General features: G+C 38.2%; 1 protein-coding gene across 1 annotated transcript in view; it reads left to right on the top strand.

The window, feature by feature from the left end:
- The first annotated feature begins 998 nt into the window (after positions 1–998).
- Positions 999–23,099, top strand: part of Plcb1 (phospholipase C beta 1) — a 690,814-nt gene continuing 668,713 nt past the window's right edge. Inside the window, exons 1-2 of the mRNA XM_033761014.1 lie at positions 999–1,061; positions 1,477–1,554. Of these exons, the coding sequence (XP_033616905.1) occupies positions 999–1,061; positions 1,477–1,554 (141 nt within the window). The remainder of the gene's footprint in view (positions 1,062–1,476; positions 1,555–23,099) is intronic.

The raw sequence follows: 23,099 nt of genomic DNA, 5'->3' as shown, positions 1-23,099 counted from the left end.
ATCTTGAAAATGAAGATTTGACATCTCCTACAGCATGGGTGAACTCTGAGGACATTATGCTGAATAAAATAAGTCAGACCCCAAATAACAAGTTTGTATGATTCCACCTATCTGTGTTAACCCACAATGGGCAAATTCATAGCACCAGAAGGTAGAATGTTGGTTTGCAGAGGCTGTGGGGAGGATGGATGAGTTATTGTTTAATGGAGCTTCAGTTTGCAGAGATGAACAAGTTCTGGAGATGGATGATAGTACATTTAATGCCACTGAGCTGTGTACATAAAAAGGATACATTTTGTATGTGTTTTACTATAATGAAAACCATACAAAAATAAACTTTTGTGTAATATTTTAAGCAACCAATTTAAACTATAGTAAACTATAATGGCAATGTGAACATTTTTGTGTGGCAAGCATGTGCCTAGGTGATTTTTTCAAATTATCTTGCTTAATTTCACAGCATCCCTCTTTGGAAGAACCATTATGATCTTCCTTCCTCTTTTACCAGTTATTTAAAATGGGCAGGCAGGAGTTTCAACTCAAAAGGATGGCTTCCAGAGCTACTTGTTTTCAATAAAACTTAATGAGTAGATTAAAACCGTTACTATTGATCTACTGATCAGGAAGGAAACAAAAATCCCAAATTTCAAATTGGACCCTGCAAGTTCTACTTTTCGTTACAAGTTCATTTGACCACCTGGTGGATATGATATATAGCTGTGGTATACATAAAAAAAGTTAAGGCAAAGTGGCAATTTCTTCAAAGGCCTAAGTATTTCAGTATCAAAATCCATATCTGGCAGTGCATATTTCCTTGTGCAGATGGTGTATCTTTCTGAAAATTGCTAAAAGAAAAGAACACATATTTTAGAAATGTTTGATATTATAATCACAATGTATGCATTAAACTCAGAAGACTTTGTCTATGATGTTTTATTTTAGCATGTGAAATTTAAATTTGCAAGAATTTTGTGTGTTTCTTTCCAAATATGTAGAAGATGGCCTTATTTACTGTTACCCTTGGCAACGGCAATGCCCAAATGCTATGCTTACTCTCTTTAGTACAATTAAAAACCATTTTATGGAGCAAATGTAATTTAAAATATTATCCTCAAGCATGGATTTTAATTAACTTTAATCATGTAAAATATGTAATGATAGTGTTAAAATTATTTTGAAAGCTAAAAATAGCTTTTTGAAATACAAAACATCAGTGCTGTAAAAACTTAATAACTGAATTACTGGCCTTTTCTATTACAAATTATTTATAAATATTCTGGTTATTAATAAAGTGCCTCAGTTACATGGTTAATAATCTCATGAAGTTAAAATGTATCGTGTCTAACTTTTAAAAATTTTCTTAGTAGTCACGAGATCTAAGAATCTTTTACCAGTTATTACTTCTTTAGTATAGTAGTAGGTTAGGATTTCCACTGTGATATATGTTCATATATATGTGGTTTCTTTCATCTTTAGGACTCCACTATTGTTACTCCAATTATTTTGAGGACTGACCCTCAGGGATTTTTCTTTTACTGGACAGATCAAAACAAGGTAAGAAATAAGATATTTCTTTCTTTCTTTTCTTTTTTTTTTGGACCGGTGATCGAACTCAGAACCTTGAGTTTGCTAGGCAGGAAGTGGAACCACTGACCACTGAGATAAATCCCCCACTCGGAGATATTTCTTTCTTATGTTTTCCTGTTGCTCACTTGTTTGCAAAGTTTTTATATTAACTGTATAAGCATATTCATTTAAAAGATGACCATTTACAATTCTTTCAAAGATTTTACTTCTAAAGAACATCTAAGGCCAAGAGTCTGAAGTTTTCTCAAGGATAGTAATTTGAAATAGTACCTTCACCAAATACTGAAATAATTGGTATTTTCCCATTTTGCTTCCATTTGTTAAGACAAAAATATGGTTATGTGAATAACATTTAGAGTAAAAATAATTAGACTGTTACTAATTTAAGTCCCCACCCATAAGGAATGCAAAAAAATGACCCAATGGTCATACAATTAGCTTTTTTCCTCTTTTCATTCTCCGGAGTGCTGCCATTAAGGATTCTCTCAGCATCAACAGGAACTTGACCTTGATAATTGCTTCTAGTGAAAATCAAGGATCTGATTCCTTTAAGCTTTTCCTTCAGTTGTCAGGTATCTTCTTGTATTAGCTTTCTGCCCACAATACCATGAATTTAGTACCTCATTTATTATGAAACCAATTGATGATTCCATCTTGAATTATTAAAAAGTAGAATGTCTGCAGATCATAAGATTCATTTGGGGTTTAATGGGCAGTTAGACCAGAATATTCATTAAGAGTGGTTATTATTTCAAGTTTCACTGGCACAGATCTACACTTGAACCTGAGAGGCCCAGTATATGCAATATTTTGATTCTGTAACTTATGATAATTGGAGATATGAGATAGAGATTTTCAGGGTGCTAAACACATTTTTGAAACAAATAGAATAGCAATAGAAAGTCATTAGAATGGCTGGGAGCTCCACAATTGTTTCTGAAAGAGGTTCAAATCATTAGGTCTTTCAAAAGCCCATGTTAGATCTTTGGTATCCAGAGTTCCTGCAGTTGTGAATTTCACTTTCTACCTTTGAGGCAACTTCAGTTACACCCCTGAGCAGTGGACATGGCCCTGTGCAGTGGCATGGAGAGAGGTGATAGGGATCCTTGTGCAAGGTTCTGCGATGTCTGCCGAGTAAGGCCAGTCTTTGCACATCACCCCAAGACAAATTCCAGCCTGTGGTCCTGTAATTACTTTATTCTACTATATGAGTGTCCTGCAAACATCTGTGGCCACAGATGTGGGAATTCATAGACTACATGAATGTCAAAAATAATGTTTGAGTAAGATTTCATATTTAATGTTCATGTTTATTACTGAGTGTGTTAATCACTTTGGCTTAGACATTCTGTTTGGTTTCCTGCTGTTCTGTATAAAACAATGGCTTGAAAGAGGGTTTGTTTTTGGTGTTTTTCCCTCCTCCTAAAGGCTATTTTTAGAGCTGTTGAAGCTATATTCGTGAAAGATATTTATATTGCCTAGAGCTTTTCTAAAGGTTGGATATTTGTACAAGAGACCAAACTCTCAGTCTGATTTTTCAGCTTGTAAATCAAGCTTCCATAAAAGCAACAGAAGATATTTTGGGGTTTTTAAATAATTCATGGCAACTCCGTTAAGCTCTGCTCGAAGACCAATCATAAATGTTTCTTTGCTAAAGGAAGAGAAAGGGTTTAGAACCAAAGGCTGTTTGATGCATCTCTGTTGTTCTATGAACTCAATATTTTGACCTATGCCTGGAAATTTTCTTTTATTTTTTTACACCAGGCCCTTTCCCTCTTGATTATGATAGTGTTTATGACAAATTGAAAAAATAATGGAGTAGCAGGTACTTTTATTTCTTTATTGATTTTCTTTTCACGGATATTAATCTTAGCATTCTAGTCAAGCTATAATAAATTTCACTTTTTTACTTTCCTGATACCTAAGTTGTCCTTCAGTCATTTGTCAGCTAGGAAGTTTATTTTTTTAGTTAATAATTTTGTATCTCACAATCTAAAAGATGTGAGAATTTAAGGAAAAAATGAAACCATGATTTCAAGTTTGTCCTTTTCTTTCTGGCTTCAAGCCTGGTGCTGAAAGCAAAGCAAGTGATGCATGTACTTTTAGGAGATGGACTAATGACATATTACAGCAAATTCAGGCTGAAAAAATGCTACGTACAAGGGAAGCATGGCATACCACCTTTTAGTCGGTGTTTTGGCATAAGATCATTTGAAGGTACGTGGCCCAATGGTGCCATCCTGATGCTATTTAGAGGAGTACTTTCTGTAAAATATTTTGTTTTCTGGAAATTAGTCTTAAGAATCTATTGCAGGTAGTATGGAGATCCTGTCTCAGAGGACAAAATAGGATGTTTTTAAGTTTACTCTTTTATTTTACACACTTGTTTTCCATTGATTGAGATTCCGGCATTGGTATTTATTATAATTACCTCTCTTGTCTTCTCCCTTTGGGTTTTCTCAGCATATTCCCCCTTTGATCCTTGAACTTGTACTGAAGCACATTGATTAGCAATCCCCCGAAGCCTCCTGTGTGTACAAAAAAGTGAGCACTAGTGCAAGAATGCCTGCCTATCTTCTGTCCTTCCTTCTTTCCTTCCTTTGTGGTACTGGAGATCAAATCCAGAGCCTTTGCTGGGCTATATCCCCAGACCTTTTGTATTTCTTAAATTTTAAGATAGGGTCTTGCTAGGTTGCAATGATAGGACGGAAACCTGTATCTTCCTGCCTCAGTCTTTCTACGTCCTGGTCTTACAGGTGCATGCCACCATCCCTTGCTAAGAGCTTTCTTTTTTTATAGCATTGGAAGAAATTCTTCACATTTTATAGTATCAAACCTGTGTACTTCTCTTGTCATGGCTGTGTTGTACCTTATACCAGAGGCAGTGATTTCAAGCTAGTGGCTTTTCTCTCTATAGACAGTTTCATGCTGCCTTCCCTAACCCTCCTTTGATTTGTCACTATAGAAATGGTTGGTGACAAGACAGCAAAGATGATAGGGTTCAGAATTAAAAAAAAAAACAACAGACCAAGGTAGTCTTTTTTAGGTAGCTGAAATGTGCCTTAGTGAAACATTGCCAGAAGGTTTGGAGTTGGTGGAAGCAGATAACTATGAATATGATTTTAGGGATAAATCTTCAGACTTTGTACTAGCTCTGGACTTATTTTGACACTTCTTTCCACTTATTGTTGACTCTGTAAATCTTATTGAATATAATTAGCAAAAACAAGTGTCTGAATTGGTTATTTTAAGCACTGTGGTTTTTTTTTTTTTTTTGTAAATGTGGATTATGTGAAGAGAAGTTTATTTCTAAGTCGTGGATGGGAATGGAGTCCTGCCCAGCCTGAGTAGTGAAGAGGTTGCCTACATTAGGATTATGACTTTTCTTTGGCTGTATGCCATGTGGGCACCAGAAACCATAACAGGAAATGTTAGCCATGAAAACCATGTGACTACCAGAACTGGCACCACAATTATGAAGGAAAGGCTAAACAAGAAAAAGGGGTCAGTGTGAAAGAGCTCATAAAAACCCATCCTGCTCAACTATGAAATAAAAGTAGACAGTTGCCTTGCAACTTGATGCCCTGCTTCTGTGCCAAGGTTGGTGTAAAAATAAAACTAGCTGCTATGAGTTCAGATCCAAGAACTTCAATTTAGTGTAGTGAACTCTTCCTTCTATCATCCCTAAAACAGAAGCTTAGGGGAATATATAATGAACTTAAAAAAGTAATTTGAGAAAAAGACTACACATTTTCAATGATACACTCTTTCTATTTTGTTACAGAAATTCTTCTTTAATTTTGTATGTAATATCTAAGATTTTAAAGAGAGTAAAGCAGTATAAATATTGGTAACTCCCTTCTTCCTAAGACCCCAACCCTACTCCTTTGTCCAGAATCAACTAGCTTTCTGGTTTCTTCTTAGGCCTCTTTTTAATGACTTTGGACATGCATAACTCTGGAAATGTTTTATTTTGTTCTGTTTATATCCATTTCTACCCTAACTGCCATTGTGTTATTTTTACTCCCACAATTCCTTTTCACTTCACAGTATGCAAACCTTTTTAGAAAACTTTTGATGTGTGCATATCTACCTCATTCTTTTAAATTGTTTTCTTGTATGCCAAAGAACAGACTGGGTCCTCGATGTGTGTTTTTAATTTGAGGGCTACCACACACAATCCTTCGAGACAGAGCAGTAGTCAGCCTTGTGTATCCCTCTCTGGCTATATGGGGCAGGGATTCCCTAAAAGAAATGCTTTGAAACACAATTACTGATGCAAGGCTATACAAATCCTAATTTTTAGCTATTGGTTGTGTGGTTGCATAAACCCACCAGTTCTCTGTGGGAGGAACTGTTTTCTCAAATCCCAACCAACATTGTTAGGAAACATTTTAATTTTTGCCAGTCTATTTTAATCTGCCCGAGGCTGAGTTGTTCATAAACTGCATATTCCTATAAAGTTTCTTGGCCATTTCTCTTACATGGATTATCTGCCTGTAGCCCTGCCCTTGCGTTGAGGGTTGTCTTTGTGTTATAAATTAGTCCATTAGCTGTTAAAATGTTGCAAATGCATTCTTCTTGTCTGTGGCTTCTTTTGCATTTCTTAGCATCTAATTAATGCATGGCAAAAGATGACTTCAGGCTTTAAACTTTGATGTCATTTTCTTTCAGCCTTTCTTTTTTTTGTTTAACCTTTCTCATCATTCTTTTCCCTATCATTATTATGAATCTAGGTTTTTAAATCCCATGCATGATTTTGAGGACCAGCTTTAATTTCTTCAAACAGGTAGTTCTTTGGGTTGGTGACTCCCTGTGCTTTCTAGTTGTGGCTAGCTATGGTCTTGATCCATGGTAGCCTCTCTCTTGTGAGTTTCTTCCCTGCTCAGTGTGAACGATGTGGGAGGTAGGGTTTCCAATTGCAGGTGGACTAGAGGTGATGCTACCTGTGTTAATCAGCTTTCTATAGCTGTGACAAATGCTGGGAAAATCATCTTAAAGGAGGGAAAGTTTATTTTGGCTCAAAGTTGCAGAGGCTTCATTCTCTGCTCAGCTGATTCCACTGGTTTTGAGCCTACAGGGAGGGGTAGAACAAAGCTCTTGGTGGCTTGGCAGGAAATACAGTAGGGATGGAGCACACAAACTATACCCTGCAAAGTCCACCCCCTACCAAAACCTTTTTTGACTAACTAGGCCCCAGCTCCTAGAGCTCCCATTACTTTCCAATATCGCCCTCAGCTGGAACCATATCTTCACTACAGGAACTTTTAGGAAGCTATTCCAGGTCCAAACAAACCCTACTTTATCACTCTTAGGCCAGACACTTTTCTTGATTTGGTATCCCTTGATTTAGATGACATATAGGTTCATTCTTGTTGTATTTTAATGTCTATATATTTCTTGGTTGTCATCCGCTACTTCATTTTTTTTGAGACATGATTGAGCTGTATAGTTCAGGATGGTCTTGAATTCTCAGTCCTCCTGCTTCAGCCTCTTGGGTGCTGGGGTTACAAGTGTACACCATCGCACCTGGCCCCTACTTAATTTTTTTTATCTTCCACGTTTCATACATTCTGATTTAACAAGTACAACTATTGTCGTTTACACATGACCTTAGATTGTAGACATACATTTATACTTGCATATTTAGTCATTTCTAGGGACTTTGGGCAGGAGGGATTGGTTCTACCATCTGCTCCATCTGCTGTCCTGCTCTACTTTATGATTTTGCAGGAGACACCACTTGGGATCCTTGTGCAGAGTGATGATTAAATTTCCATAAATGGAAGGTATAGATAGCCTTCTCTTATGGCAACCTTAGATTTCTATACAGTTTAATATCAAAGTTGAAAAGTTAAATATTTATATAAACCATAGTGACATTTTTCGGCATGAGACCAGTGTTTAATGAGTCAAAAACATTTTGGATGTCACAGCATAAAACTCTACAAGAAAATCTAGTGATTTTGTATTTTAAAAGATCTTTGGTCACTGTAAAGAACTACTGGGCATATCTTTCATGAATGATTATGAAGCAGTGGAGTTTCCTCTTTGACACATGCTTGTCTAATGTATTCCACAGACATAGTGTTGACTTTTCTTGTGTGTGGTAAATGACTAGCCTACAAATGTACCTGTATGTTTTCCTTCCCTTCCTGTCTCCCTTTCTTGTTCCTAATGTATTCTAGGACCACCTCTAAAGTAAATGAATTTTACTAGGACCCTTGTCTTAGAACTTCCTAATACAGATACATAACAATTTATTATATATACCTCTGATTGAGTGTCAACCGTTCCCTTGTTAAGAGGCATATTAGGTGAATGTTTTAAGCTCGGGCTGGTCTTCCTAGAACAGTCTTAAACTTGGGAAATATGAAGCTGGTTATGAAACCAGATTTGCAGTTGTTGCAGTAGATGTGGGTTTGACTTCTGGGTCTGCTGTATATTTAATGAGTCACTGACTGTGAATCGCTTTAACAATCTAAGCTGTGGTTTTCTCCTCTGTCAGGCAGATAATACTTTCTCAGGGTTGAGGGCTTGATGTGAAAAATGAATTGCCTAGCATTAATGCTTACTACTTTGTAAACTCTCAGTCCTTTGTGGTAGCTTTTAGTACTGGTACATAATAAATAGACTCTAAATAAATAGTTGTCCCTAAGTAATTTTTAGGGATCACAAATGTGCTGTTTTGAAAACCAAGTGACCATTTACCTATGCATATACTTTATTCACTTTTTTCTTCTTCTTTGAGTCAACAGTGATCTGTTTTCTGTTTAGACTGTTATGGTCTTTTGATCTAGAGCACTGAAGCTTAGGTCTGTTTGGGCAAACAAGATGTTTATTTATGTATTTCATAATGTTTTGGGAACAGAGCCATGGAAGGCAGAAGAAGGGATTTATTGCTTGAAAGACTTTTCCTCTGAGGATAATTTGCTAATAAATACTCCATCATAGGTGAAAGTTTCTTAGACCGTTGGGAATCTGAAGCATCTTATGGGACAAGCTTTAAGATAATTTAAAGGACTTTGATAGGACAAAGTAGTATTATTTATAAGAGAAATTGGATGCTATCATGGTTTTCTGTGTCTTGTTCTCCTAAAGTTATTGCTTCAGGATTATTGTATTTATACTGTCATAAGGAAGCTTCTTCTCCTCACTGAGTAGATTCTTAGAAATGAAACTTTTAATGTATTTGAGTGTCTATTGGGTAGTCAGCTATTGGTCATGTTGCTAGGAACAAGTCTCTCCTCATCAATCCAACTTCTGGGATAAGTTCTATTTTACCAGTACTATTCTTTCCCCCACTGCAGTGGCCCCAGAGTTCACTTCCATAAACTCTGACTAGTATAGTATAAACTCTGGATGGCCAACTGTTCTGCTGGAAACACAATTCAGGAAGAGATGTTATTAGAACGGGATCTTTTACACATTCTTGAGGGAGTTTATTCATTTTTTTTTTTGGTAGGTTTTGTATTTTGGATACAGGTTTTTAAAGTGTACTTTAAGATAAACCTAGCTGCTATATATTGGCATTATGGAACTTTCTTTGCAGTCATTTTTAGGGTATAAATACATCATATTATTTTTATGTCACTACTGTTATACCTCATCATGAGAGTAACAATAGCAATGCTCATTTTAAGGCATTGCAAGTAGAGTTTAGAAACATATGAACGTACCCTAGCCTTTTTTCAAAATCTTATACTCCTAACATAATTTAATTACAAAATTATGTCTCAGCATCATGAATTGCTTATATTTAGTTTTTCCCAGTCTTATGAGAGAAATTACATTTTCTATTTGATAAAATTATTGTAGTAAGACCTTTGTACTTCTCAATACCAAAAATGGTTTGAAGCAGTGAGTCAGAAGAATATGAAGAAGACCTTCATTTATATATTGTTTGTTTTTTTACATTTATATATTGTTTAGAATTTTTATTTCCTGTTAGTGAAATCTGTGGTCCTGAATAGAATTCCAGACACTTGCCATTAAAATGGTCGTGCTCCCTGTTTGAATTACAGATGCTGTAGATATAGTGGATGTATCTGGTTGGTCTCTTGTTATTTGTTTTTGCCTTTTCAAGATCGTTTGATACTACTGACAGGGTATTAGTCTTTCTGTATTTAATCAAATTGTTTTTGCCTTTTAGTAAAGCTAAATGTAATCAACAATTGAACTACATAAGCATTTATTACACACACTCCAAAGAATATATTTTATTCCATTGTTCCTGTTGTGTTATTGTTTATTTTACTTAAATAATTTGAAAAGACAAAAATGCAAACTTTGTCCAACAAATTTTTTGGGAAATCGTCAGTAGTCATATATAAAAATGTTTCTCAAGTCCAGGGAAAGATTTGATATTTGCTAGTTGGATTTGGCTATATCATTTTATTATTGGTATAATTATCAGTAAAATAACAAAAAACACAGATACAGTGTTTTCTGAATGCCAGGCCTGATCCTAATACATATATACGGTGTGTATACTGATAGTATGTGTTTATTATATATATTTATATAGGATAGATATATGGTGTGTATGGTGTGTATTTGTAGTATATATAATGACTATGTCCTCCATGTTGCATAGAATGTGTATATGTATACAATATAAATACTGTATTCTATATGTGCATACTGCAGTATGTACACTAGTGTGTCTATATGAATGCACTATGGAATATAACTATTCTGTACTATACCTGTCATATATTCAGTCAATTTTGTAAGGCCCTGGAGAACAATGCTTTAGTTATCCTTGTTTATAAGGGAGTGACAGAAATCCACCCAGAGATTGTGTACTAACGTAGGTCATATGTTTGATTAAAGGCATCATCAGGAGCAGAATCAAGTCAGCGAAGCCTGTCTAGCTGTGTGTCTTGGCTCTTAAGTTTTTACCTTTTTACAAACCTGCTTAATATGTAAAGTTCAGTCTACCTGAGAAGTTTTCCTTTGATTTGTTTGAAGAAGAAATCTCAATTGGCATAGTATATTTGCCCAGAAGAGGTAAACTGAATGAGAAAGGGCTTCTCAACTTGTCTGCACATCCAGTTCCTCTAGGAGATTTGCAGAATGTGATTGCCTGGGTCTCACCCAGAGTGTTGCCTTTGGGGGCTGCTGTCCACTTGGGCCAGTGGGCTTGCTGTGGAGTTTGAGGCTCCTCATTTGATTTCTAATGTGTAGCCAAGGTGAGCACTGATAGGAAGCAAACTATCATCCTCGATTCATTAAGCAATCTTTCTGAGAGAGGGTCTCCTGTCTTGTCTTGTCCATGGCATAGCCTACTTTCCAGCAGAAATAATATTCCATGCGAGTACTCACAGGCCCTGCAAGGCCCTGAATTATTGGAGAATCTTCCCTACACTGTACTTAATAAGGCAGGAAATGATAAGCATTTTTTAGAATAATTCTTAATATCCAAGAGTGAATCAAAATAGATTTTTTTGGCCATCATCAGGTTGATTTAAATTCATCTAACTTCACATTTATTGAATGCTCCAGATTTGAGCCATTTTTTCTGGCCTTACGAACATGCCTCAGGAATCGACCCCTGTTTATGAACCTTCATGTTTGGTTTTTATAGATTATTCATTAGATCAAGGTGCTGTTTAAATTTTATATTTAATTAAGTTAGCTGCATTTATGAATAAGGAAATACAATGTTAAGAATGACTTTAAAGGGCCGAGGGTGTAGCTCAGTGGAAAAGCATTTGCTTTGTATACACATGGCCTAGGGTTCAATCAATGCAAAAAAAGCTTTATATACTTATTTCATTTTTATACTTAAATTTTAAAATATGACTACAAAGGCAGATGTTATCCGATTAAATTGCAACATTGTCTCATTTCTTAGCAGTGTATAGACACTGTTCCTTTATTGACACACCCTACCAGGGAAACCAGAGACAGTCAGATAATTTACAGGTGTGCAGGAAGCCTGCCATTTAGTCACCTCTACCTAATACATGTGAGAAAAGTGACATTCATGTCCCTCCCATTAGAATGGTTGGTTTCCACTCTGCCTTCTGCAGTGAATGCAGATTGTGATGAGAATGATTTTGCATGAGATTTCTCTCTGGCATTGTTGCAAAACTCCCATTTCCTTAGGGGCTGCAATTTGGAAATAATTTTGAATCATGGTGAACAGTGCACCTGTGTGAAATGAATGCTTCAGTGAAAAGTTTTATGAGGCAGAACTAGTTGCTATACTAAGAAGCTAATGACTACTGCTATACATAATGGATTCTATTTTTAGATGAACATTTGTTCCTCTTGGATGGCTTCATTATGCAAGAGGACAGCAGTTTGAGGGCTATATTGTGAATATTGAGATATTAGAGTACGGAAGTAGATGCAATCTTGCATGTGTTGTGACTTTTTCATAAACTTGGTTCCTGACATCATTTATAACTACAGAGGAAAAAAATGAAGCAACTAAAACAAATACCAGAGCAAATTTTGGTGTTTATAGTTTGAGTTCTTCCAGCAGCAGACCCCAGGCTCACATGATCTTTTTAGCACGTGACTCTAGGAAACATGGAGCAGGCAGTGAAGAAGGGAGAAGGCAAGAGCAGACAGCCAGTGGAGGGAACTCCATCCCATGGGTGATCTTTGCGTGGCAGAGGACAGTGTGAGCTGTAGTATCTACCCACCAGTTCCCACTAGTTGGTGACTGAGGACAGCTTTCCCGGGGGCGTTTCCTCAGCTCTTCTGCTGGGTTCTTTTGGTGGCCCAGAGAGTTCCAGGCAAGCAAACTCTAGGCTTGAAGAAAGCCCTAGATGTAGTTGAGGTTGGAAGTTGTCAGTTGGCACACAGATGCCACCAGCAGAGGCTTCTCTGGGGGCTTTAATTTTCAGTAAATCAGACTTTATGCATCCGTATCACAAGATGTAAACTGAGGTTAAACCTGTTCACGTGCAGATCTTGCTCAGTCTGCACAGTGACTTAAACCCATAAACACAAGTTTTCAGTGTTTAAAAATCTGGGGCATTCATGTAGAAAACTAGATTTCTCAAAGAAAAAAAAAAACACAGCAGAAAAATCACTGACCAGCTTATCCTCCTGGCCACATTTGGCTGGAACAGAGCCGTGGCTGGCTTCTATAGACCAGAAATGTGATATCAAATCACCCACAGTTCCCCCCAGGCCAGCCTACTTAATTTACCTGAACTTTTACACGCATTTAGATGCTTGCGTTTGAGCATCAGCCCTCTCTGATAACATCCTACACTGAAAGCTTTAAGAAGCTAATGATTATGAAGGTTCATGTGGAATGCAGTTGATTCTGCCACAGGGACCTCTCAGAGTGCTGTGGCATAAAGACTGAATTTTACAGTGGAAGAAATGGCCGAAGGTCAGCATATTCTGGTCCTGCTCATAAGTACCTTGAGCAAAGAAATTGAGGCCCCAAGAAACTGAAATATGGATCTGATGTGTATGAGACCTGAGGTTCCTATCTGCTTTAAAAGGCTATTCTTCCAATGTGACTTTCACATGTCATTATGCTAGGTAAGATTTATAAATATGACTCTTTGGCAAAAGATTTCGAGTTGAATTGGATGGTTAATCTAAGGGAAATAAGAATGGTGGGCTCCAGGACACCAATCTAGATGACTTCTTTTTGTGAAGTGAAGGGGATTAACTCTACCCCAGCTCCAGGAAGAGAGCATTGGTGAGTTTAGCCAACTAGTGTAGCCCACCTACCCTCACAAGGGAGCTGGGCTGTCTCACACTATAGCCTGTAGACACACGTGGGTTTATGTGTTTGAATTTTAGTTAATTAAAATGAAGTTTTAAAAGGCACTTCATCGGTCGTACTATCCATATTTAATATTCTGGATAGTCACCTGTGGACAGTTGCAGTTAACTCAAATTTTCCATCATGACAGAAAATTCTGTTGGACTTCGCTGCAGGGAGCTTGGATTGGGAATAATTCTGCCAAGCCAGTGTAATGTTTCCTTGCAATAAAAAAATTCCCTTGGATGTAAGGGAAAATAATATTTTTTTTTCTTTTGCTGGGTCATGTGCTGCAAGTGTGCAATATATGAACCTGCCTTTGTTATTTTGATACTTTGGAAAGTACTGGGGTAGCTCAGATAACATCTTGGAGAACTAAAGACAAAGCTAACTTTATAGAAGACACAGGAGCTGTCTTTATGTTATGTAATTATAATAAGATACTTGAGGCTGGGTACTTTACAGAATAAAGAGGCTTATTTGGATCACAGTTCTTATGGCTACAGAGTCTAGATGACATGGCACTGGTGTCTTGCTGAGGGCCTCTCATTGTGACTCCACATGGAAAAATGGAAAAGGGACTGACAGCATCACAAGTGTTTAAGTGTATCAGATAGCCTTGCTTTACAAAAGTTATTTTTTGTGAGAACTAACTAATCCTGCCAGGCTTACACCAATCCCTTCCCATGATGATGTCCCCAGTGACCTAGTTACCTTGCTTTAGGCTTTTCCTATTGAATATTCCATGACTGCATACTGCCACAGTGGGCCAAAGTTTCCAGCACATGAGTTTTCAGGGACAGTGTCACTCAAACCATGTCCAAATCATAGCGCCAGTGAAGAACCAAGTCCTAAGTGATATTATTTGAGATGCCAGGTTATCTATTTTTAACTCCTTGAGTTAATCAGTCCCTTCATTGTCTGAGTCAGTTTAAGATAGAGCATTTGTCCATTTCCAACCAAGATTTCTAACTGATACGTGAGACATTCATGAATTTGAAGGAAGGCAGAGACTCATTTATTAAGGATTCAGCTAGATCTGACTTATGAGAGAAATCAAAGAGGAGGTAGAGTTTGTGAAACATTTATGTACACAGTGGCTACAGTTCCCTCTATATTATTGTTAGTGGTCGTGTTTTTCTAATTTAGGCTTTAGCTATCAAGGATCATTTTATTGGCTTCTAGCCACCATTCGGAAGAAAGGACATATTCTGAGAAATAAGAGTAAGTGAAAATTGCACAGAAAATATGACTTTGGCAATTTTGTATATTAACCCAATAATCTCAGTTGTATCAGAGGATTTGTAGGAAAGTAAAATAGAATTATGGATAAACTGCTTTTCTATAGACATTGTACCAATCTGTTATGCTTGGACTTATCATTTGGTTTATTTTTCCTATTTTTCACTGGGGAAACTGAGGTTACAGGTAGGGTAGTTCTTTACCTGGGAGACTATCTCTAACTCTTGCAGTCTAGAATAGAAACCCATTTTTTATGCTTCTAGGGTACCTCATGTTCTCCTTCATCCTAGCACTTTTTTTTTTTTTTTTTTTTTTTTTTTTTTTTTTTTTTTTTTTGTACCGGGGATTGAACTCGGGTCCTTGTGCTTGCAAGGCAGGCCACCGAACCACTGAGCTAAATCCCCGGTCCCATCCTAGCACTTTTATTGTTGAGTTAATTTTGTCTGACTCCTCTTTCTTGCCTACAACATCATGCAGTCTTTGAATTCAGGCATATTTGTTTGGCATTTCCAGTATACTGTAATTATTCAGTAATTTCTCAGTCAGTGTTTGTCATATGAGTGAGACATAGAAAGGCTATGCAGCTTGTCTGAGGTTGCAGGTTACCAATTGTGGAAAGCCAGATTGGCTCCAAAGCCAATGCTTTTCCTACTGTTACTCATTCATTAAGGCCTCCTTGTTTTATTTCAACTGCCTCACTCTTAAGTAGAAATCTGGCCTACCACCTCCTGGAGAAGACAGAAAGCAAAGTAGGGCATCTTCATTTGCTTCCTGCCTCCAGCCATAGTGATTCCCTTCATCTTTAGGAGTTCTCTCTTTCTGTCTGGCTTCTCCTTTCCCAGGCCATTCCTGCAACCTTGACACTGGACCATGGCTTCTCAGTTTTTTAGAGTCCTATTTATTCCTTATGCTCCTTGCATTATCAATACTCCCCCATAACTAGATCTGTACTATTAGTATTAAACATGACACATCTCTTCCATACTAAAAGTAAGCCCTATACCCTCTTGACCTTCATGGTTGTTTTCCCTTCTTTTCCTTTTATTCTCCACAAACTTATAGGAAGACTTGCTTAAGCTCTTTGCACTCTCACCATTCATTTGTCCCTGGATCTGGTTCCTTTTCCTCTTCCAAATTACTCTTTTTAAAGCCACCAGTGACTTTCACATTTCAAAACATATTGATCATTTTGCTCTCTTGATGCTTGATCTTTGAGCAGAATTTTATATCACTGGTCACCCCCATTTTCCTTTCTATTTGTGTTTCTTGGCTTCCTCGCTCTCACACTTTTCCCCACCTCCTCAACTATGCATCTCAGCCGCTCTGCAGCCTCCTCTGCTCAGTTTTCAGGGAGTCTAATCTGCATTTGTAGCTTCATCTTCCTTCTGGGCACCTCACCTGTAGTTTTACATCATTTTCCAATGCCTTATCTCTGAGATACTTGAAAGCAAGCATTTCCAAGATTGCTACCATGCCAGCCCTCCTGTCATGCTGGACCTGGTACTGTCCCACCTTCCTGGGTACCACCTTTCCCAGAGCTTCACATTCCTGATCCTTCCTTTTTCTCTATGTTTCCCTCAGGCCCTTGGCTCCTTGGTTTTTGTGCTTCGCTCGCATTAACTGCATTAACCTTCCTCCATTCCTCCAGATGTGGTGCACTCCTTTGAGCTTGAAGTCCTCACAATAGTTTCTCTATTGAATGTACCGGGGCGATTGAAAACTATGGTGAATGTTTAAATTAAAAACTAGTGTAGTGAAAGATACATTGCCACTAATCCCACACAGAATATTCTTCCTTGCTTCCACCATATTTATCGCATTTTTCTTGCCACTTTCTAGAACAGTTCTGTAAGTCCTTTTTCATCTCTTTATAAGATGTGATTAAAAAAAAAAAAACCCATGCTGAATGCTGCAGCCAAATGCATCCACTGTAAGAGAAGGCTTGTAAAAACATTGCGTCATGCCTTCCTCCACCTTACTCACCATATCTGGCACTGCACAGCTTCTGGCTCGTCCCCAAAGTTAAAATGATGAGGGAAGATAAATCTTTTGGATCAGGACCTCAAGGCAGCCACAAGAGCATAACTGAAGACACTCCTGAAAAAGCACTTCCAGAACTGCTGTGGAAAGTGGAAAGAGTGATGGGATAAGTGTGTTCAAAGTAGAGGGGAGTATTTTGAGGAAGACTAATGGTAATGTATCTTTTATTGTAAGAATTTTAAAATCTAAGCATGTAGCATATTTTCAGCCACATCTCATATATTATCACTTATGCTACATTAGTCCTTCCTTTGCTTGCTACATATTCGCAGTTGTAATCAAGTCTTTTTGCATAGTGATGTAATATCCAGCTCCCCGCTTAGGCTATTAACACAATGAGAGCAAAGTCTAGTGTCATCCTGGTTGGTGTGTGATAAGTATTCTGCTACTGTACAACATGATTTGCAACAGTTGCCCATTTCTCTGGTGTAAATATTCACAGTGTGTCCAATTTTAGGCTACCGATGTGCTGTCAACTGAACATGGAAGTGAAGGGCACAGTTGGCTCAGTAGGCTTACAACTCACTCCAGAGCACTCTCTGGGCACATACATGTCTGTCCTCTTCACTCCTGTGTTCTCATGATTTTGACCAGCACCTGGCTTATTGTGAATACCTAGTCCTTTTAAAAGTAATGTCTGATTATTTCTTTTACAAGTTTGTGTTGTCTGTTAAGAAGGATTTCTTTTTTTTTTTGTCCTCCACATTTGATTTTCAGATGTACTTCATTGTGGAACTTAGATGTTAGCTTTTGCTGTGTCTTAGACCACTGTGAAACAGTCACCTACTGAGGTAAATTCCATGGGGGACAATTTGTTGTGGGCTCTGGTGGGTCATCTTCTGGTCTTAGCTGGGCTCCTCTGGCTACTACAGTTGGCTGTAGATGGACATGTGGTTCTGCTGACAAGGATGGACTCTCATATCTGAGGCTTCATGAGCTGTACCTATGGTCCATATGGCATCTCCTCCTCCAACAGGCCATATGCTTGTTCTTGTGGAGTATTGGCAGAGTTCTGAGTGACAGCAGAAGCTTCAAAGCCCTTGGAAACAGAATGGTCACACTGGTAACTTTGCCCTATTTCATATGCTAAAACAAATCATTCATAAGGTGGCAAAGAAGATATTTACTCATGAAAAGCCTACAAAGTCACATTGCAAAAAAGCATAGATACACAGGGAAGAACAATTTGTGACTAGTTTTGGAATCAAATACAGGAAAGGATTATTTCTTCAAGTCAATAAAATGTTCCCTCTTGTAATATTGGACTTTCAGTGGGGCAGAACTGATCAATGGCTTCCTCATCTTCTGCAATTATTGATGCAACGTGACATCCCACCCAGGAAATTGTGTTAATTGTGTATACCACCACTGAAATACTTATACTGCTGTGAGGTAAAGGGGTCTCTTCCTTCCCTGGGCTTTGAAGTCCTTGTTTGATGTTCTGAAAGGAAATGTTCCTTATGAGGTAATAGGGAAGTAATGCCTCACGCCAACCTAGTGCCCTGGCAGCATCCTCTTAGTGACAGCTCCTAAAATCATGTAATCTTTTCAATTCAGTGAGGAATGAAGCAGGGAAGTTACAAACGCAACAAGAGAAGTAAACCATAAGTTATCTTTGAGGCTACCGGTGTTGATAATGTCAGCTTTCTAGCACTATCACAAGTACCTCAGGGAAACAACTTATGAAGGGAGAAGGGTTGCTTTGGTTCACAGTTTTGGAGTTGGGAGAACTCACTGCTTTTGGCCCCGTGGAGACATTAAAATGGAAATTTTAGCAGTGGTTGTTAATGTCTTACTTTGTTGCACTTTTATCTGTCCCTTAATGATTTTGAACTGATTTTTTTTTTGTGCCTGTTAGTCTTGTGCGTGTGCATATGTGTGTGTGTATGTGTGATGAGAACATGGAAATAATTCAACATCTGTAAGAATATGGTGAAAGTGGAAATTAAACCTCAGGACTCCCAACTGCTGGAAAGTGATCATGGGGAATTTTCCGTAGTAGAGAGGTAGAAATCATTCCAGACCTCCTCTTCTAAGCCAAGCCCACAACATGCATTTTTCTGGGATAAGAAACATGAGTTTGACCACGGGTAAGTTCAGTAGGTTTTGTTAATGAAGGATGGAAAAGGATCAGACCTTACTCTGAGCTCATCTTTTTTTAAACTGAGTATGCTCTGGGTCGATGCTGGCATCAGCATATTTATATCTGAGCCAACAAGGCATGTGGTGAAAGGGAAGGAAGACCTTTATCTGGGGCATAGGGGGTGGCTGGGGAGCCACTGAGGTTGAAAAGTTCAGTTTATCACCATTTCTTCATTCTGTGCTGTATAGAATTAGTTCATGACCTTTGTAAGACACCCTATGAAGGGTGTGGACTCTGAAATCCCCCTCCCTGGGTCCAGAACCTGGCTCAAACACTGCATCTGGCTCTCTTAAGACATTTAGTCAGTTTGGGCTTTATTTTCCTCTTCTGCAAAATGGGAATAGCAAGTCTATTCAGAGGAGTCTTGTGAGAATTGAATGAGGTAACACATTTGAAACAGTTGGCAGAGCACATGGAGGAAATGCTTCACCTCTTAGCTAATTTTAGTAAATTTGAATATGCACTGCATGAATTTGAACTTTGGCAACTGTTTCTGGTTCACATTCTACATCTCTTTGCACCAAATTCATTTGAAAAGTTGGTACTTCAAAGGGTTGCCAATATCTCAGCTTGCAGATATCCTCCCAAGCTGCAGGTGTACTTCAAGATTGGAGGGCTAGCAAGTTAGTGTGTCCACTCAGCCTCCCAGGAAGGCTGGACTACAGATTCAGGATGCTGAATTTAAAGAGGCCCCAGTGCATGGTACCTGTGTCTAAAGTTGTTTGCAACTCTTAGCACTGGACCCTTAGCGCTGGAGGACTGAGTGGGAGACTGCAGTCTTTGCCCAAGCCAGCACTGAAGATAAACCTGGAGGACCTGTGTGCTGGGTTGACCCAGTGAATGAGATTAAGTATTTACCTTTTGAAAAAACCATACCATGTCTGTCATTTGTGCATGCCTCTGACAGCTTTAAGCAAGGCAATTTAAATGAAAATAATGGAATTAGAGTCTCCATCTAGATGTCTGGAGGCAATCTGTTAGAGGGACACTGATTCAATCCCTCCTTCTGTCAGTGTCACTGATCTACCTAGGTGCTTTTTGAGTCCTCTTCATTGCTGAGTCCTCTTCACTGTTGTATATGAGAGTTCTACTTAAGAGATACCTGCTCATATTAATCAAGTATTTATCCCTTGTAAGGACAAACAGAAAATCTTATGTTTTCATGGCAGATTGCAAAGGCTAAAGTTACTGCCGTTGGCTATTTACAAAACACTTATAAAGGGGTATTGACGAAAATAGGACATAAAAAGAATTAAGACATGCTATGTAGATGGGCCAACTTCCTACAATAAATGTAATCATTATGTACTCAAACAATAAAAATAAAAAATGAAAACATAAAATGGAATAATTACTTGAAAGTATAACTTTGGAGTAACTCAGATTCATTTAAAATATGAGTAGGGACATTCAGATAAGGAATACTGTCATTAACAGATTTTAATTATAACTGAGTTTTTTTTTTTTCTTATTATGGCCAGAGCTTTGGGCATGATAGGCAAGCACTCTGTGAGCCTTGGCCCCATATCTTATCTTTTATGTTTGCAGGGACTGGGTTGGAAAACAGTATCATGCCTTACTACTTCTTAGGAAAATATGAAGTCCACAGGAAATAAGCAGTGAAGTGGGCATTACTTGGTTTCTGCCTTTTTACCTGGAAGAAACATATTATATTAAAAGGGTACACTTGGCACCTGGAATTGAAATGACCTTTAATCTCTAGCTTAATAAAAACATAAAAACCATAAATAGAAAAGACGGCTTCTAAGAAAAACAACAACAACAAAAAGAGCAGCCTAAATCAGTTAGGATGAGCTACATGAAATTGCCATAATTATAGGTCAAACATGGACAAACATGGACAATTTTAGAGAATCCAACAGTGCAGTTATTCTGAAAGAGCAACAGTGGTGCTTTTACTAAATTGCCCATCTAATGATAACAGTTTAGAACCTGAAATTGATGGGGTAAGCATGAGTTAATGTCTCTATTATCAATGGTTATGCTTTCACCAATCATTGCTATTTAGTGCAACATGACTTATGTTAGAGGATGTGCTCCTCTGAAGACTCTGTATAGGCTCCTCGTGTTTATTTATGCACATTTAAGCCAGTGCAAATTTAACTGGTGCCTAAAGTTCAACTTTAGGCTGGCAGTGTGGGGTAAAGAGCCTGAAAGTCATACCTCATGTAGTTTTCATTTTATTTCTTCACGAGTTATTTTCCTTCTTTTGTTGTGTAGGACAAAAACTAATTTCGTTTGCTTCTTTTGCAGCATAGGGTGGTAGTTGAAAGTATAAACTTTAATCTGCCTTAGTTTAAATAGCAGCTCTATCACTTCCTACCTGTGTGGCTTTAGGCAACTGACTTACCTTCTCTGTGCCTTATTTTTCACATATATAAAATGAGGGTAGTAAGTACTTCTTTGAAAGATTGTGCTGGGAATACATGAATTAATGTAATGTCTTTAAATCAGTGCTTATCATGTTGGAGGTACGATGTGTTTCCTATTATTATTGTTATGTTTTTGTAGTCTCCTTTATGAAACTTGTATACATGGACCATCTCAAGAATGACTCCTCCTCTTTTACCATGAGAAACTGTCCTGATAATGTGGTTCATCTTAGTAGTGTCTCTGCCAATCACTGGTCTCTTCCAGCCTGGTGATCCTACAGGGAAAGACTTTCTTAATTAGTTCACATTTTGTGAGGATTGGCTGGGGAATAAAGTACTCCTGGGAACCATCCCATCTGCTGTTGCCTTTCTTATGTTCTAGTGCAGTTTCTTTGCAGATGTTTTCTTTCCCAAGAAGCAGTTTGGCGTAACTATCAAAGCTTCTCTAGGTGACATCTGGGTCTATGTACAGGAGGGTGCTTACTGTGATTCATCCATTGTTTTCAACACGGTTCTACCGAGCCTCTACCGTGGGTCTGGCACTCTTCTCTGTCAGGTGTAGTACAGGAAATACATGACCACTCAGCAAGTCAGATGCTCACCATGTCGTTAGAGGATGGGGAGAGCTGAGCTGTGGAGGCAGAGTGGCTATTTCTTGTAGCTGTTCAGGGAAGGCATCTCTGATAAGCCTTGGTAACTCAGTGACTTAATGAGACCCTGTCTCAAAATAAAAATGAAAACAACAACAAAAAAAAAAGTTCAGGGGATGTGGCTAAGTACAAAGCTCCAGGCTCAATTTCTAGTATCACCAAAATAAATCAGTAAGTAAGGATCACTCATAATGCCAATCTGGACAGGAAGGCATAAATTCATTCTTCTCTGTTAAGAACAGTGATAAATCCTGGAAATAATGCATTAGGCACCAAGGGAGAACTGTGAAAGATGCTAGGAAGAAGGCATACTGTTTCTTGACATAAGGACTAGAGGAACAGCACAGTGGCCATGTTACATATCCACACCCACCAGAAGGTAGCCCAGAGAAGTTCTCCCTTCATAGGTCTAACCAAAATCCATCCTGTGTCACCAAGGAATGCCCAGCATTGCTAGAAAAAGAGCCACAGGCCAGCTCTGGATAAATGCTCCCAGGGAGACACAACATGGGTGGCCAGACTGCCCTGGCAAGAAGAACCCCAGCAAAACCAGGAGCCAGACTCAGGAGCTCTCTTGTCCTCACAGGCCTGAGACTCCTTTCCCTTGCTCAGACACATGGGGACTACTGTGTAGCATCAGGAAAACAGACTCCACTGCAGCAAGCAGTTGGTCGAGGAAACTAGTTTGTACCTCTCCAGACCTGAGACTCCCCTACATCTCCAGGAGTCACTGGGGTCCAGACTGCGGCCCATGGGTGTTTCAGCAGCGTAGTGTAAACCAAGACTGAAGAAGCACAGCAGAGGCTCTGGAAATTAGTGTCCTTGGAATGGGAGCCCACAAAGTAAACCAACATTCAAGCAGTGATCTTAAATGCTCTGCTAAAATAAAGATTTAAACATAATCCAGTCTCCTAGCACAGTTGACAGAGTATCTATGATACAAGTGAAAACTGTCCATCCAACCAAGAACCAGGAAAACCATAATTTGAGTGAGAAAAGGTACTCAGTGGATACCAACAATAAGGATACATCATCAGATGGTGGAATTATTGAAAAAGGTTTTAAAGCAGTCACAAAGAAAGAAAATCCTTCAACAATCAGTTACAAATTACTTGAAACAAATGCAAAGATATATAACCTCAGCAAAGAAACAGAAAGTTTCAAAATGAACCAAATAAAAAGGCTAGAACAGAAAAAATGCAGGGTCCAAAATAAAAGACCTCATGGGAGGGCGGATTCATAGAAGAAAACAGAAGATGGTGTCTGTGAACTGAGTACAGATTGATAGGATTTACCCAGTC

Source organism: Fukomys damarensis, unplaced genomic scaffold (assembly GCF_012274545.1).
Source record: "Fukomys damarensis isolate Sample0158 unplaced genomic scaffold, DMR_v1.0_HiC HiC_scaffold_7, whole genome shotgun sequence".
In the NCBI taxonomy this organism is placed as follows: domain Eukaryota; kingdom Metazoa; phylum Chordata; class Mammalia; order Rodentia; family Bathyergidae; genus Fukomys; species Fukomys damarensis.
This window is presented reverse-complemented; position numbering and strand designations above follow the sequence as displayed.